Source organism: Dendrobates tinctorius, unplaced genomic scaffold (assembly GCF_039654945.1).
Source record: "Dendrobates tinctorius isolate UK_male_01 unplaced genomic scaffold, ASM3965494v1 ptg000154l, whole genome shotgun sequence".
In the NCBI taxonomy this organism is placed as follows: Eukaryota; Metazoa; Chordata; class Amphibia; order Anura; family Dendrobatidae; genus Dendrobates; species Dendrobates tinctorius.
The window spans coordinates 16607056-16622219 of record NW_027361821.1 but is presented as its reverse complement, the minus strand read 5'-3'; the positions used below and the strand labels follow the sequence as shown (position 1 = coordinate 16622219).

The following is a 15164-nucleotide window of genomic DNA, read 5'->3' as shown; positions in this document are numbered from 1 at the left end:
CCAGTACTAGGCAGCACAGCACGCTCACTCTACAACCCTAGGTAGCAAAGTATCCTCACTCTCCAGCAGTAGGCAGCACAGCACACTCCTCTCCAGTAGTATGTAGCACAGCACGTTCACTCTCCAGCACTACACTCACTCTCTAGCACTAGGCAGCACAGCACGTTCACTCTCCAGCAGTACACTCACTCTCTTACAAGACACATTCGCTCTCCAGCACAGCACTCTCCAACACTAGACAGCACAGCATGCTCACTCTCCAGCACTAGGCAGCTCAGCATGCTCACTCTCCAACACTAGGCAGCTCAGCATGCTCACTCTCCAGGACTAGGCAGCACAGCAAACTCGCTCTCCAGTAGTATGCAGCACACCACACTCACTCTTACAAGACACATTCGCTCTCCAGCACAGCACGTTCACTCCCCAGCACTAGGCAGCACAGCACGCTAACTCTGCAGCACAGCACATTCACTCTGCAGCACAGCATGCTCACACTCCAGCACCAGATAACACGCTCACTCTCCAGCACTAGGCAGCACAGCACGTTCACTCTCCTGCACAGCACGCTCACGCTTCAGCACGCTCACTCTCCAGCACTAGACAGCACACTCACAAGACACATTCGCTCTCCAGCACAGCACGCTCACTCTCCAGCACTAGACAGCTCAGCACGTTCACTCTGCAGCACAGCACGCTCACTCTCCAGTACTAGACAGCTCAGCACGTTCACTCTGCAGCATAGGCAGCACAGCACTTTCACACTCCAGCACTAGAAACACAGCACGCTCACTCTCCAGGACAGCACATTCACTCTGCAGCGCAGCACGCTCACTCTCCAGTACTAGACAGCTCAGCACGTTCACTCTGCAGCATAGGCAGCACAGCACTTTCACACTCCAGCACTAGAAACACAGCACGCTCACTCTCCAGGACAGCACATTCACTCTGCAGCACAGCACGCTCACTCTCCAGTACTAGACAGCTCAGCACGTTCACTCTGCAGCATAGGCAGCACAGCACTTTCACACTCCAGCACTAGAAACACAGCACGCTCACTCTCCAGGACAGCACATTCACTCTGCAGCGCAGCACGCTCACTCTCCAGCACTGGACAGCACAGCATTCTCACTCTCAAGCACTAGGCAGCACACCACAGGACGGCGTTCCCGCTCTGCGGACACAGGAAAGTTATGCGCAGAATCACACTGATAATTTGATAGCACGTCACCAGACGCGCGCTGTAACGTCCCTGCTCAGCCTCCGTAGATCGTGGCTCTGCTGCCTGTTGGGCCGTCCTCCGCTCGCCCCCGTGTACTTTCCCGCCCTCTGTCTTTAACTGTCGGGGCGGGGCTTGTTTCCCACCACCTGATGTGACGTTATTTGTTTTACTTTATGGCGTTTTTATAGATTTATCACCCCGGTTAAGTGAAGCAACAGCCCTGTGAGCAGTGATGGAGGAGATCCCTGACGAGGAGGTGCCATCCACATCACGGGAGGACGCAGACACCACTGCCGACGAGGTACGAGACCCGGCGGGAGGGAGGTCTCAGCCTCTGGACGCATGCCGCGATTTTCGTAAAGGCGCAGTTCTGCGGCGACAGAAAATCGCGGCAAAAGAACTGCGAGCTGCTCCCCGTAGCCCCGGCCCAAGTCCTGACTACTGCAACCGCCTGACAACCGGGCCATGAACGCACTCAGGCCAGAGAAGCCTGCAGCAACCGATCACAGGCCGGCTTTCATTTTCTATCAAGCCACTGAAAGCTGAGAGCTGCGATGTGATTGGCTGCTGCACCTTAAGCCTGGCCTGCAGTGTCAGTGTACACTGCTGCTGGTAACATACAGGCTACGGGCCTTGTGACGCATCCTTAAAGGGGTTGTCCGGCCTTAGGCTACCAGCCTGTAGTTATACTATGCGACTGTAGACTTGTGACTTCTAACATCGTGCACTGGGAGAGCTGTCATGTGGCCATAAGTAGGCAATGTGCATAATAATGGCCACAGTCCAACTAGACATGTCTGGCCTCACTCAATACACTTGTACACTTACATTGAGCGAGGCCGCGCACAGCGTCGGACTGGAGCACCTTGGGCCCACCAGAGAAAATCATTCTTGGGGCCCACTGTGTAGCTACATAGAAATAAATACAAGGCCACCAACTGTGTAATATAACACACTAATATCAGGGTATAACATAAGGTAGTACACGTCTTAATGATATAACAGTGGTTGGCGTCCACATTTTGGTTCAAACTCAATGATAAATGTTACCTGGTGTTTATTAACCACTAGGCCAATGTGTTATAGCACCAGTGTAGTGGAGGGGATTTTATGACATCTCATCTATACTGAGAAAATCCACGGTGGGAGTTGACCGATGCAGTTTTAAAGGGGATCTGTCACCCCATTTTATCCCTATCAGCTGCCGGCACCGCCATCAGGGGCTTATCTACAGCATTCTGTAATGCATTCTGTAATGCTGTAGATAAGCCCCCAATGTAACATGAAAGATAAGAAAAAAGAGTTAGATTATACACACCCCGGCGTTTGTTACGGTCCGATCCAGCGCCTCCCCATCTTCATATGACGATGTCCTTCTTGCTTCTCCCTCGGCTCCTGCGCAGGCGTACTTTTATCTGCCCTATTGAGGGCAGAGCAGAATACTGCAGTGCGCAGGCGCCGGACCTCTCTGACCTTTCCCAGCGCCTGCGCACTGAAGTACTTTACTCTGCCCTCAATAGGGCAGATAAAAGTACGCCTGCGCAGGAGCCGAGGGAGAAGCAAGAAGGAGGACATCATAGTATGAAGATGTTAGGGGCCGGACCGCGACACCCACCGCACCCGACCTCGCCCCCCGGTGAGTATAATCTAACGTTTTTTTTTATCTTTCAGGTTACATCAGGGGCTTATCTACAGCATTACAGAATGCATTACAGAATGCTGTAGCTAAGCCCCTGATGGCGCTAAAATGGGGTGACATTACCCTTAACAAATTCACCACCGATTTCATCCTTTGCAATACAAAGAATCAGGTCAGTGGTAAAGGTGCGACATTACATAGTAAATGCAGCAATATCTGCACAATGTCTGTGTGGATGTTTTTGATGTTAATTTGCTGTTTGATTTCTGCAGCAAATACATTATGTGAATGCCCCCTCTTCTAGTGGTGGGGGGTCCTAAATCACTTATATCTGACATTGGAGTAATATCAAAAGAGTTTTCCCTCACATCCCCCCCCAATACATTTTTTAACGTTTCATGAAGAGCCTCATTTTGTTAGTAGTAGGGAAAGAAAAGTTTTAGTCAGGGGTGATAAAGGGGGAGAGGTGGTGCAGTCAGGGTAATACAGTGAGAGAGGGGCGCAGTCAGGGTGTTACAGGGGGAGGTGCCGCAGTCAGGGTGTTACAGGGGGAGGTGCCGCAGTCAGGGTGTTACAGGGGGAGGTGCCGCAGTCAGGGTGATTCCGGGTCGAGGGGATGCAGTCAGGGGTGACTCCGGGGCAAGAGGGTGCAGTCAGTCAGGAGTGAGAGTTGAGGTAATGGGGCCCTGATTTATCCCTAAGTAACTTAGCCCCTCCCCCTCTCACCCCTCACTAAAGGCCCCCCATTTACTTTTAGGCTGGCAGGGGGCCCTCCTTCAACCATTGCAGCTGTAGTAGGGAGTCATCTATCTCCCTCTGCTGCTTACACTGTGGGGGAGGGGCGTTATAGATGACAGCAGCTCATTACCTGAGCTTTGCTGTACGGCTGGGGAGAAGAGGACACAAACTTAAGCTAACACTGATTAGCTGTGCTGCAGCCAGTCAGTGTTAGGGTACCGTTACACATGCACCAGCGATCCCGACCACGATATGACCCGGTCAGGATCGCTGGTGCATTGCTAAGTGGTCGCTAGTGAGCTGCCAAACAGGCAGATCTCACCAGCGACATAGCAACGGTCAGGGGTCGATACTTACCTGTCAGACGAGGCGATCCTGACGTCCTCCCGCCTGTCTCCACACGCCGCTCGTCGCCTCAGCAGGAAGTGGTCGACGAGAAACGGCCCAGGACGTTCTCGCGCGATCAGCGGGGGAGCAGGTCGGAGGTAAGTATCACACATAGCGGTATCGCTAGCAATATCGCTGCAGCGTCACTAGTAATGTTATAGCGATATTGCTAGCGATATCGCTTAGTGTAATGGGCCCTTTAGCCTTGCCAAGAGCTGCTCCACTCTCTGCTTGCTCATCGCAGGGAAGAGCAGTAACAAAAAGTCATCAGGACCCGAGAGCGCTTACTACTTACAAATAGTGCTCCCCAGTCTGCAGCAGCCGAACATGTGACGCCCGCTTGCACTGCTCTCTGAGCAGTGAGCACGGAGCTGGGAGTAGTGGTGGTGATGTCACGCTGGGAGGAGTCCTGCTCTGGGCTTCTCCCACAGAGCAGTGAATATTAATTTTTCTTTAGTAGCGGGGACAGCAGAAGCCGGCTTCTGCTTCCTGGCACGGGGGGGCCCATAGCAGCTGCCCACTGGCTGGGGGCCCCTGGAGCAGTGGGGGCCCTAGACACTATGCTTGGGCTCACCGGAGAATGCTCCGGTTCTCCGGTGGGCCAGTCCGACCCTGGCCGCGCATGTGTAGTCTCGTGACCGCCTGCATGCAAAGCACATACTTGTGTTACCTGGAGAATCCTGACAGCGAGCAGTGTGCGCACTGTGAGGATTCACAAGTCTGTAATCCAATTGCGGCTGCACATTTGAAGCCTGACCCTTTAATGCCATCTTCTCCTTTAAAGGGAATGTGTCACCCCACTTTTGGCCTATGAGCTGCGGCCACCGCCATCAAGGGCTTATCTACTGCATTCTGTAATGCTGTAGATAAGCCCCCGATGTAACCTGAAAGTTAAGAAAAACGAGTTATATTATACTCACCTGGGGGTCCGGTCCGGCGCCTCCGATCTTCTAGAGATGACGTCCTCCTTCTGCCACGGCTCGGGAAAGTCAGAGAGGCCCGGTGCCTGTGCACTGCAGTACTTTACTCTGCCTTCAACAGGGCAGATAAAGTACGCCTGCACAGGAGCCGCTGTAGAAGTAAGAAGGAGGATGTCATCGTATGAAGATGGGAGGCGCCGTACGGAACCGCGACACCCACCGAACCGCACCCCCCGGGTGAGTATAATATAACTCTATTTCCATAGTATTGGGAAAAAAAGGACGATCCGCAAACATTTTTTTGCGGCCCGTTATTGCAGTACAACACAAAAAGTGTGGCGATACGGCCCGCAAAAACAGGCCGCAATAACAGCTTGCAAAAAATGTGGTAAGTGTAAGACCAGCCTTATTTTTGGAGAAATACAGTATACGCACTACATGTCAGCACACTTCGATTGATGAATACATGAATTTCAGTGTTGCTGCACGTACAAATCGGATGTATGCAGAGAACATGTTTTTATTAAAATGCATAAAAGCTATCTAGCCATGAGAGGGTATACCCCATGGATCGGCCCCACAGCCTTTATTTTACCTGTACAAGTGCCAATCCTGCCTCATATTAACTGGAAAAGGTCCAGCACACGATCTACATTCATGGCTAAGGCCTCTTTCACACTTCAGTTTTTTGTGTCAGTTAAAATCCGCCAAAAAGTCGGACAAGCGGATCCGTTCCTAACTGATGTGAACGGATGCCACAGGATCCGTTTTTTGACGGATCCGCAGAATGAGGAAATTTAAGGGAACCGCTGGCCGAGAGAGAGTTTTTTTTCCTCCGCCAGAAAGGATTTCAGGGTTAATTTTCTCCCTGACTTCCTTTCTCCGGGCATGCGCACTGGAAAATGTGGATCCAACCACAAAAAAAAGTTGCATGGTCCGTCCAGGCACGCCGGCGGATGAAAAACTTTTGGCGGATCCTCACAAAAACGAATCCAGCGGATGACCATCAGTCAAGATCCGCCAGTAATGCAACTCAATGGGGAAAAAAACGGATCCGCAAAAAAAATTGCGGATCCGTTTTTTTCAAAACCTGGCGGCTTTTGACTGACAAAAACGGAAGTGTGAAAGAGACCTTAGACTTTGGATATATTCTATTTGTTCCTGATGGTCATACACTATGCAACCCCGAAAGTTTAATCTGACAGAGTGGCCCTTGTACTGGAAGTGGTTTTCCACTCTGTTTAGAGGGTAATTCCGAAGAAAAAAAAGTTAGAGGATAACTTGCTGATCAATAGGGGTCTGACGGATGGGTTCCTCAGCAGTCGCAAGGTTGGGGTCCTGCAGCCCCGCCTCGAGTGGAGTAGATTTGCGCACGCTCATCGTCCCCTTCAATCTATGGCTATGGGATGGCCGAGTGCAGCGCTCAGCTAGTTCTAGCAGTCTCGTCTACACTTAATGGAGTAGAAGTCTAGCATGTGCACATCCACTCCATTATCTACCTCCAGATCCCCATTCTCTGACTAGTGGGGGTCCCCAAGCAATGAGTACAATTATCCCCTATACTGTGGATAGGAGATAATTTAGTATCTTGGTATTAACACTAACTACAGCTTCATTGAATGCACGCAAGGGCAATACGGGTGCTACAGAGGTAGGTACTTTGCTTGGGACCCTCTCTATTTATCAGAGGACAGATACCGCCCTTCAGGATATTCAGTAACTTGTATGCATACCTTCGCTTCAGTATGGTGCCCCAATAAGATCATTACTGACCCAGAACCCTGCAGCCTTCTGTAAGTATATGGCTGTATCAGGCGGTTCATGACTGGCAGGTAGGTATGGTACCACTGAATTTTGGGATGCTATGCAGAATGAGAATATTAGTTTCTTCCATCCACCACTTCATCATGGCCCACTTTGAGGAAGTGTTTTGTGTTCGTGCATTGTAACCATAACGTGTGTAATCACTTTTCCCATTTATTCTGTCCTAGAAAAATGATCCTCCCTTTCAACTGAAGCTTCCTCCAAAAGCTCAGCGTCCTGAAAAGGAAGTGGATCCAGAGTATGAAGAAAAGATGGTAAGCAGTGCTCTGCCAGGATAACAGACGTGTTGTGTGCCGCTGAGTAAAGGCCTAAAGTCACACAATGGCAGGAAGGTCCACATTTACTGGCAGGATGTTACCAGGAAAGTGAGTGAGGGAGCTGTCAGTACCCGCTGTTTCTCATCTGCTCCATGAGATATCACCGCTGCCAGACACTACCCAGCAGGCTGGCACTCCTCCTCCTACTGCCAGTAGGGTAAATTTTTGGGCTGGTAATATTGTGATGAATATTAGAGGAGAACATTAAGAAAGAAGCCAATCTTGTCTGAAGACTTACACCAGCAGCACAGTATAACCATACTGACAGCAGTAAATCACAACACGCCCTTCATAGACTGTAGTCAGACGTGTCACCTAAGAAAAGTAGACTAGAAACAGGGAGCGAAACAATGAGAACGATGTGGGGGGGGGGGTTATAGGTTTGTGAAGAACTCTAACAGGAGATGCTGTAATGGCAAGGAGCAGAATGTGGTCAGCGTCGTGGAGGAAGGCATGACACGGATCGCATTGAATAATGCCGAGTACAAAGCCCTGGTGTCTTGTGTTGTACTTAACTGGTCGCTTGTGTATTACTATATATTATACATTTGGTTCAGTCTCTTGTGCTATTTATGCATTTATATTAAATTTATGACAATCCAGATGACATTTTCTGTTGGGATGAAGGGCTTGAACCCCCCAAAATGTAGCACTGTGTATTAATAAAGCTGTTGTAACGTTCTGTGTCTTTACTTTTATTACTATGGTGGTGGTGTTTTTATATAGTGGTCAGTATATGTGGCCAATATTCTCTTATTGGGGGAGGAAAAAAAGTGTTTAGACACTTTTTATGCCTTCCCAATGAGGGGTTGTGTCCTCACACTAAGAGGGAGTGGTTTAGTCAAAGGGGCTGTGGTCTAACAGATGACCCTGCACCAAACAATGTACCAAGATTGTGATGCAAACTTTTGGCATAAATGGAACCAACTAACAGGTGGGGTAAGCTTAGACCAGAAATACATGCCATTTGATAAAACTACTGTATCACTATGATAAATCTGTAGAATTTTACTGCTAAGTATGATATTGATAGCTTTTCCTTGATCTATGTGCTCTGTGGCTGACACATATATAGGGTGCCTTCTTGGTATCATAAATAACACTGAGAATCCTCATCTAAGATATTTCTAGGACCCTTAGTTAGCAGGAGAAGAGGGGTCCATTGCCCCTGTTGACCTACTGGCAGGTTCCTCTGCATTCCCTCTACAGATACTTGGACATGTGAGGCGGCTGCTCTTGCATGTAGCTTTCTTTTAAACTGGTAGTCTTAAGTTTTGAGGTTGTCCCTTATCACTAGGGGTCTGACTGGTAGGACCTCAACTGACCCTGAAAACCAGGGCTGTATTGAGCTCGCTCATGCACACTGCCATTACTCGTTCTTAGGCCTCTTTCACATTTCCATCTCCAGTACGTGTGGTGACAGTTTTCACACGTACCTTGAGACCAGGGCCGTATTTAGAGTGTGTGCTGCCCTAGGCAGGTTTCGTGCTGTCCCCAACCCCCCCCATTGGCGAGTATGACTAATGCAGACACGGTCGGCAGTGACTTGGGCTACTTTCACATCAGCGATTTTCGCCATTCATGGCAGATCCGGCAGTTTTTTCCGTATCTGTCACGTAACGGATCACTTATGGCAACACTGCATTCGGCCTCGTTCATTCCCTATGGGACTTGTGGGCATGTGCGGCACTTGCGGTTTTGCTGCGATCCCGCAAATGCGGTACTTGCAGCAACGTAAAAAAAACGCTGCTAGCTGTGTTTTTTTTTTTTTTTTTTGTCTCACCGTAAGTGCAAAACCGCAAGTGCCGAACATGTTTGCAAGTCCGATAGGGAATGAGTAAGCGGTCCGAATCTATGTATGCCCATGTAGCTCTTTCAAAGACAATTCCAGTAATATTTTTACATGTTCAGTCTATTCATCTGAAATCGGTTTGCATACATATGCAAATGAGGGAGTAGAGCTGTTACTCCTGCTCTTTTTTCCAGAAGGAAGCACATAGAGGCTGTCGGTGAAGGAGATGACACTCTGTGGGAAATAGGGCTGGAGTGATAGAGGGATAAGATCCACCATAGTCGTTAGGCATTATTTATAGATCAATTGAAATGTTGATTTCTCAGTACAGCAGAACGGATCTGGTTCACAAATCTGTTTTTTTTTCACGGATCTGTACAGATCCGTCTCCATAGACATCCATGTTATTTGACTCCAGAAAGCTACGGATCCATGTCTGTCCGATTGTGTCGACGTTTTTCAAGGCAGCCCAAAACCAGAGCAGTCTCCGATTCTGGATGCATGAAAAGAACTGACACAAATGGATCAGAGAAAACGAATAGAATAAAATGAATAACAAAGAGTAGACACGGATCAGAAATGTAGCAGTGTGAAAGCCGCTAAGATATTTTTGATTGAAAAAGCATTTGAATTCAGTAAATGTGGCCTCAGACTGGAAGCACAAGCTGTGAGATGCATGCGAGATACTTGTACGAGTCTTACATGACTCTCCTGGGACAGTGGCAGGAGGGAAGCATGTCAGCTGTATGAGTTTCTATGCAGCTGATGCACTCGCGTCCAGAGAGCCTGCCGCTGTCCCGGGTGAGTCATGCGACACTCATGCGTGTATCTTGTATGCCTCTCGGTCCGTGTTTCCAGCCTTAATGCTACAAAATCAACAAATGACCATTGGAACCTAGTGTATAAGTATGGTAAAATAGCAGTCATTCCATGAAGCGCTACAATGCCTTCAGGCAACTGATTAGTGCTAGTGTCAATATTGATGGCCTATTATAAGGATAGGATATCAATATTACATCCTCAAATAAATCAATAAAAACTTGTAGTGCATAGAAAGACCTAATACACAATGCTGCCAGCAAAAATATTCTTGCATAGCTATTATGGCAGCATGGTGGCTCTGTGGTTGGCACTGTATATGGTGGCTTAGTGCTTAGAACTGTATATAGTGGCTCAGTAGTCAGCGCAACAGCTTTGTAGGTCTGGGGTTCAAATCCCAACAAGGATGACATATGCAAAGAGTTTATATGTTCTACCCGTGTTTGTGTGGGTTTCCTACCACACCCACAAGACCTACAAATAGGATGTTTAGATTGTGAGCCCCAATGGGGACAGTGTTGATGTATGTAAAGCGCTGTGGATTTAATAGCGCAATATCAATGAATAAATATTCTTAATATGTCACAATACCAGGATCTGAGGATCTTCTGTTTCGAGGTCACGAGCTCTCTGATGCGATGTTGCTGCCTGTCTCGCTGTCTTCCTCTTTTGACACTGCAGTGTGGTGGACAAGAAAACATTAACTGGTTAACAGCAAGAAGTATGGTGTCTGTACTAACTGAACTATAAACATCCCCATACCATGTCCAGCAGACATTGGAGAATTACTCGTGTATAAGCCGACCCCCTTAATTTTGCCACAAAAGACTGAAAAATTATTGACTCGCATATAAGCCTAGGGTGGAAGATGCAGCAGCTACTGGTAAATTTCAAAAATAAAAATAGATACCAATAAAAGTAAAATTAATTGAGACATCAGTAGGTTAAATGTTTTTGAATATCCATATTGAATCAGGAGCTCCATATAATACTCCGTACAGTTCATGATGGGCCACATAAGATGCCCCATATAATGCACAAAGGTTAATAATGGCCCCATAAGATGCTCCATAGAATAATATGCCCCATATGCGGCTCCATAAAGGTTATGGCCCCATACGACATTCCATAGATTATGCCCCATATGCTGCCTCATAAAATGCTCCATAGAATAGGCCCCATAAAATGCCCCATAAGATGCTCCATTGCATATACCCCCATATGCTGCCCCCATAAGATGCTCCACTGAATATGCCCCCATATGCTGCCCCCCATAAGATGCTCCATTGAATATGCCCCCATATGCTGCCCCCCATAAGATGCTCCATTGAATATGCCCCATATGCTGCCCCTATAAGATGCTCCACTGAATTTGCCCCCATAAGATGCTCCATTGAATATGCCCCCATATGCTGCCCACATAAGATGCACCATAGATTATGCCCCCATATGCCGCCCACAGAAGATGCCCCATAGATTATGCCCCATATATTGCTACTACAGGTACTAAAAAATCAAACTGCTCAGTCTCTCCCCGGCCCCCATTCTCCCCCTGGCACTCATTAAACCCCCCCGCTCATTCCTCTCCTCGCACTGCTCAGTTTCCCCCTGGCCCTCATTCCCTGCACTCATCTCCCACACCCCCCCCCGGCGCTCAGTCTCCCCCCCCCCCCCCCCCCCCAGCCCCCATTCTCCCCCTGGCACTCATTCCCCCCCCATTCCTCTCCCCGCTGCTCATTCTCCCCCGCGGCCCCCATTCTCCCCCTGGCTCATTGCCCCATCCCCGGCGCTCATTCCCCCCATGCTCATCTCCCCCCCCCCCCCCCCCGGCGCTCAGTCTTCCCCTCGGCCCCCCCCCCCCCCCCGCTGCTCAGTGTCCCCCACCGGCCCCCATTCTCCTGGATCATTCCACCACCCCCCGCGCTCATTTACGCCCGCTACTCAGTCTTCCCCCCGGCCCCCATTCTTCCAGCTCACCTGTCATGGCGCGGTCTGGTCCTCCTGCTGCTGCATCATGTGCCAGGAGCCGCGGCGCCGGTATCTTGAGCTCTCTTCCTGTTTGTGTCAGCGTGCGGTCACGTGGTACCGCTGATTAAGATCATGAATATGGGTGCCACACCTATGAGAGGCGTGGCGTCCATATGTATTCATGAACGGGACCACGTGACCGCACGCTGACACAAGACGACAGATATCGGCGCAGCTGTGCAGGACCATCTGAGCTGCAACAGGCACCGCTGGAGCCTGGAAGAGGGGAGTATGATTGTGGAGGGGCTGGGGGGTGAACGAAACGAGGGGGAGGGCCGACCCTGGACCCCCCCTCCCCTAAAAAAAAAAACCCTTGCTCAGGTGCCGCCCCGCCCTAGGCACGTGCCCTCTGGTGCCTAATGGTAAATACGGCTGCGTGAGACACTGACACACGTAGACCCATTCATTTCTGTGCACGTTTAGTGTGTTTCCAGAGACCGTGTGTACATGGGCAAAACACACTGACGTGTCTGTTTTTTACCATCAACAAGGGCCGCAAAACATCCCGCACATGGAGAACACACATTGATGTCATCCGTGTGACACGAATCGGCAACGGGGAAGAAGCGCTACAGTAAGCGCTGTTCCCAAGCGGCAGGTGCTGAAGACGCTCTCATTCTCTCCTGCTCTGCCGGTGATCGGCGCGAGCAGGGGAGAATAAGGATTTATATTAAAGTCAGAACAATGACAGCAGGTGAGGGCTTTTGGGACTATTACTCCCACCAACCTACACCTTCTGACGGTAAGAACAGTGACAGCAGGAGCGGATGATGAGGGTAATCCTCACCCACCGGCTGCACAATAAATGAATGAAAAACCCGACGTGGGTTCCCCTTTTTTCTATAGCCAGCCTGGCAAAACTCACAGCTGGGGGCTGCAACCCTCAGCTATCAACTTCCGCAAGGTTGGTTATCAAGAATAGAGGGGTCCCCACGCTGTTTTTTTAGTTATTTAAATAATAAAAAAATGACGTGGGGTCCCCCCATTTTTGACAACCAGCCTTGCTAAAGCTTACAGCTGGGGGCTGGTATTCTCAGGCTGGTAAGGGGCCGTTGATATAGGCCCCCCAGCCTAAAAATAGCAGCCTGCAGCTTCCCAGGAAAGGCACATCTATTAGATGTGCCTATTTTGGCACTTTACCCGGCTCTTCCCACGTGCCCTGTAGCGGTGGCAAGTGGGGTAATGGTTGGGGGGTTGATGTCACCTGTGTATTTTCAGGTGACATCAAGCCCTGAGGTTAGTAATGGAGAGGTGTCAATTAGACGCCCCCGTTACTAACCCCACAGTCACCTTGAAAGAAAGCACAGACACCCAGAATAAAGTCCTTTAATTGAAAAAATGACACAGACTCCTTTAATAATCTCAATTAAACTATACTTACAACCTCACCTAATTCCACCGAAGCCCTCGATCTCCTGTAATGAAAGTAAAATAAAAAAACAATATACCACACCTGTCTGTCGTTCTGTCCCACGCCATAATCCATGTCTGGGGGAGAGAAATAGTTTTCAACCTGGACGGTGCCAAGATGCGACCGTCCAGGCTGAGAAGCACTCGTGAATGAGATGCTGTGAGCACAGCCTCTGTGACGTCACTGTGGCTGCGTTCCTAGCCGGGCTGAACGGCCGTGACCTCGGCACCGTGGGTCACCGCAGTACAAGCTCAGTGTCTTCACAGCGGATCACGGTGAGAATTTTTCGTGGTGATCTGCTGTGACCTCATCACTGGCATTTTCCCACGGTCCTGAGGTCACCTCAGTTCAGCCCGGCTGGGAACGCAGCCACAGTGAGGTCACAGGCTGGGGAGAATGATGAGAGCCGTCTTCAGTACCCACCACCGGGGTACAGCGCTTACTGTAATGCTTCCCCGGCGGCTGTCCGTGTGGTACCAGAAATAAACGGATGTGTGAAAGAGGCCTTGGGGTCTACCAGAGATAGGTGAGTGCTGCTCTTGGCTGATTTTCATCACTCCCATAAGAATGAGTGGAGCAGCAATGCACCTAGTCTACCACTGCTCAATACACACAGGGCTAATCAAAGCGCCAGTTATTTGGATCAGTGGGGAGGTCCCAGCGGTTGGAACCGCAGTGATCAGGAAATTCTAACCTTTCCCATGGAGAGAGGATAACTACCAAGCTTTACAATGTGCCATAGACTTTAAAGGAAAGTATGAAAGAACCAAGCAAGAAGTGTAGCCAATCCTCCATTGAAGTGTTGGGAGAATATCTTGACCATAGGCAAACAAGTTTTTCGTACCCTGGTCTCCCGATAAATGAGGGTCCCAGAATGGGGGAGATGTAAGCTAGGAACACTCCTGTAATATACTATCACTATTTTTAATCCTGCTTATAGTATGGCAACACTTCTGTATGAGTCCAGACATTCCCCAAAAAATTCAAATCTTTTAGTCCTTGCTCCAGTAACATCTGTGTCTCCAACAATTGGATATTCATAGTTCCTCTCCAATACTGGGTCAATTGTACAGTAAACTCCTGACCATTAATAACTAGTAAGTTTTCTGTCCCTCATGGGTATTTTCTTACTGTTGCTTTGCATACATTAAAGTGCTTGTGCACTGCTCCTTCTGAATTGCCTATGTTTCGCCAGTACAATAATAACACCTATACTCCTCTGCAGTGCTGGCGATGTTCAAGCTCTGGGGCTCATGTGACATGTCATACTATCCCTGTGGCCAATCAGCGCTGACTTGACGGTTTCCTCCTTTGGACAAATCAGACATACAGAGTTAGGCCACGGTCACACGTTTCGTACTTGGTCAGTATTTTAGATCAGTATTTCTTTTCCAAAGATTTTATTTGGATTTTAAAATAACAGGCAAGAATAGGGAGTAAGGGCAGGAGAGGAAGGAGGGGGGGGGGGGGGAGGATAGGGATGGGGAGGGAAAGAAAAAAAAGGAGGGACATAGGTAAAATAACAATGCAACAATATAACAATATAACAAGAGTGATATTACACTTATAGGGTATATAATGCCCAGGTCACTGGGGGTGTAAAAGGTATAAACAAAACAGCTGCGAACAAACGCATAACGAGAGATTGTAGCCAATTAAGGCCAATCATAAGTGAGCAAATATTTAGCAAGGATTAGTAGACGAAATATACAATTAAATGGTAGCGCCTAGAAGTTGGTGGTGAGAGAAATTAAGTTATAGGGGACGGAAAGGCCTTGTCCCATTTGTTCCATTTTTTATAAAATTTTCCAAACTGATTATTAATCAGAGCAAAATTCAGTTCATGTGCTCTATGTTGCTGGACTAGGTGGAAGATAACCTCTGGATTTGGGAGTATTTTGTTTTTCCAGTGGAAAGTGATGAAATTTTTTGCTACAAGACAAAGATGAATGAATATGGGTTGGAGTGCCAAGTCTAGTTCGTCTAGGTTAAGGGAAAGAAGGGCCATTTGAGGGGTGAGGGTTAAAGTTTTGTTAGAGAGTTTATTGAGAGAGGTAGAGATCCAAGACC

At 48.7% G+C, this 15164-nt stretch overlaps 1 protein-coding gene across 1 annotated transcript in view; it reads left to right on the top strand.

Annotated features, from left to right (window-relative positions):
- Positions 1 to 1269: 1269 nt before the first annotated feature.
- Positions 1270 to 15164, top strand: part of LOC141050921 (probable global transcription activator SNF2L1) — a 153578-nt gene continuing 139683 nt past the window's right edge. Inside the window, exons 1-2 of the mRNA XM_073547622.1 lie at positions 1270 to 1520; positions 6895 to 6981. Of these exons, the coding sequence (XP_073403723.1) occupies positions 1452 to 1520; positions 6895 to 6981 (156 nt within the window). The 5' untranslated portion in view covers positions 1270 to 1451. The remainder of the gene's footprint in view (positions 1521 to 6894; positions 6982 to 15164) is intronic.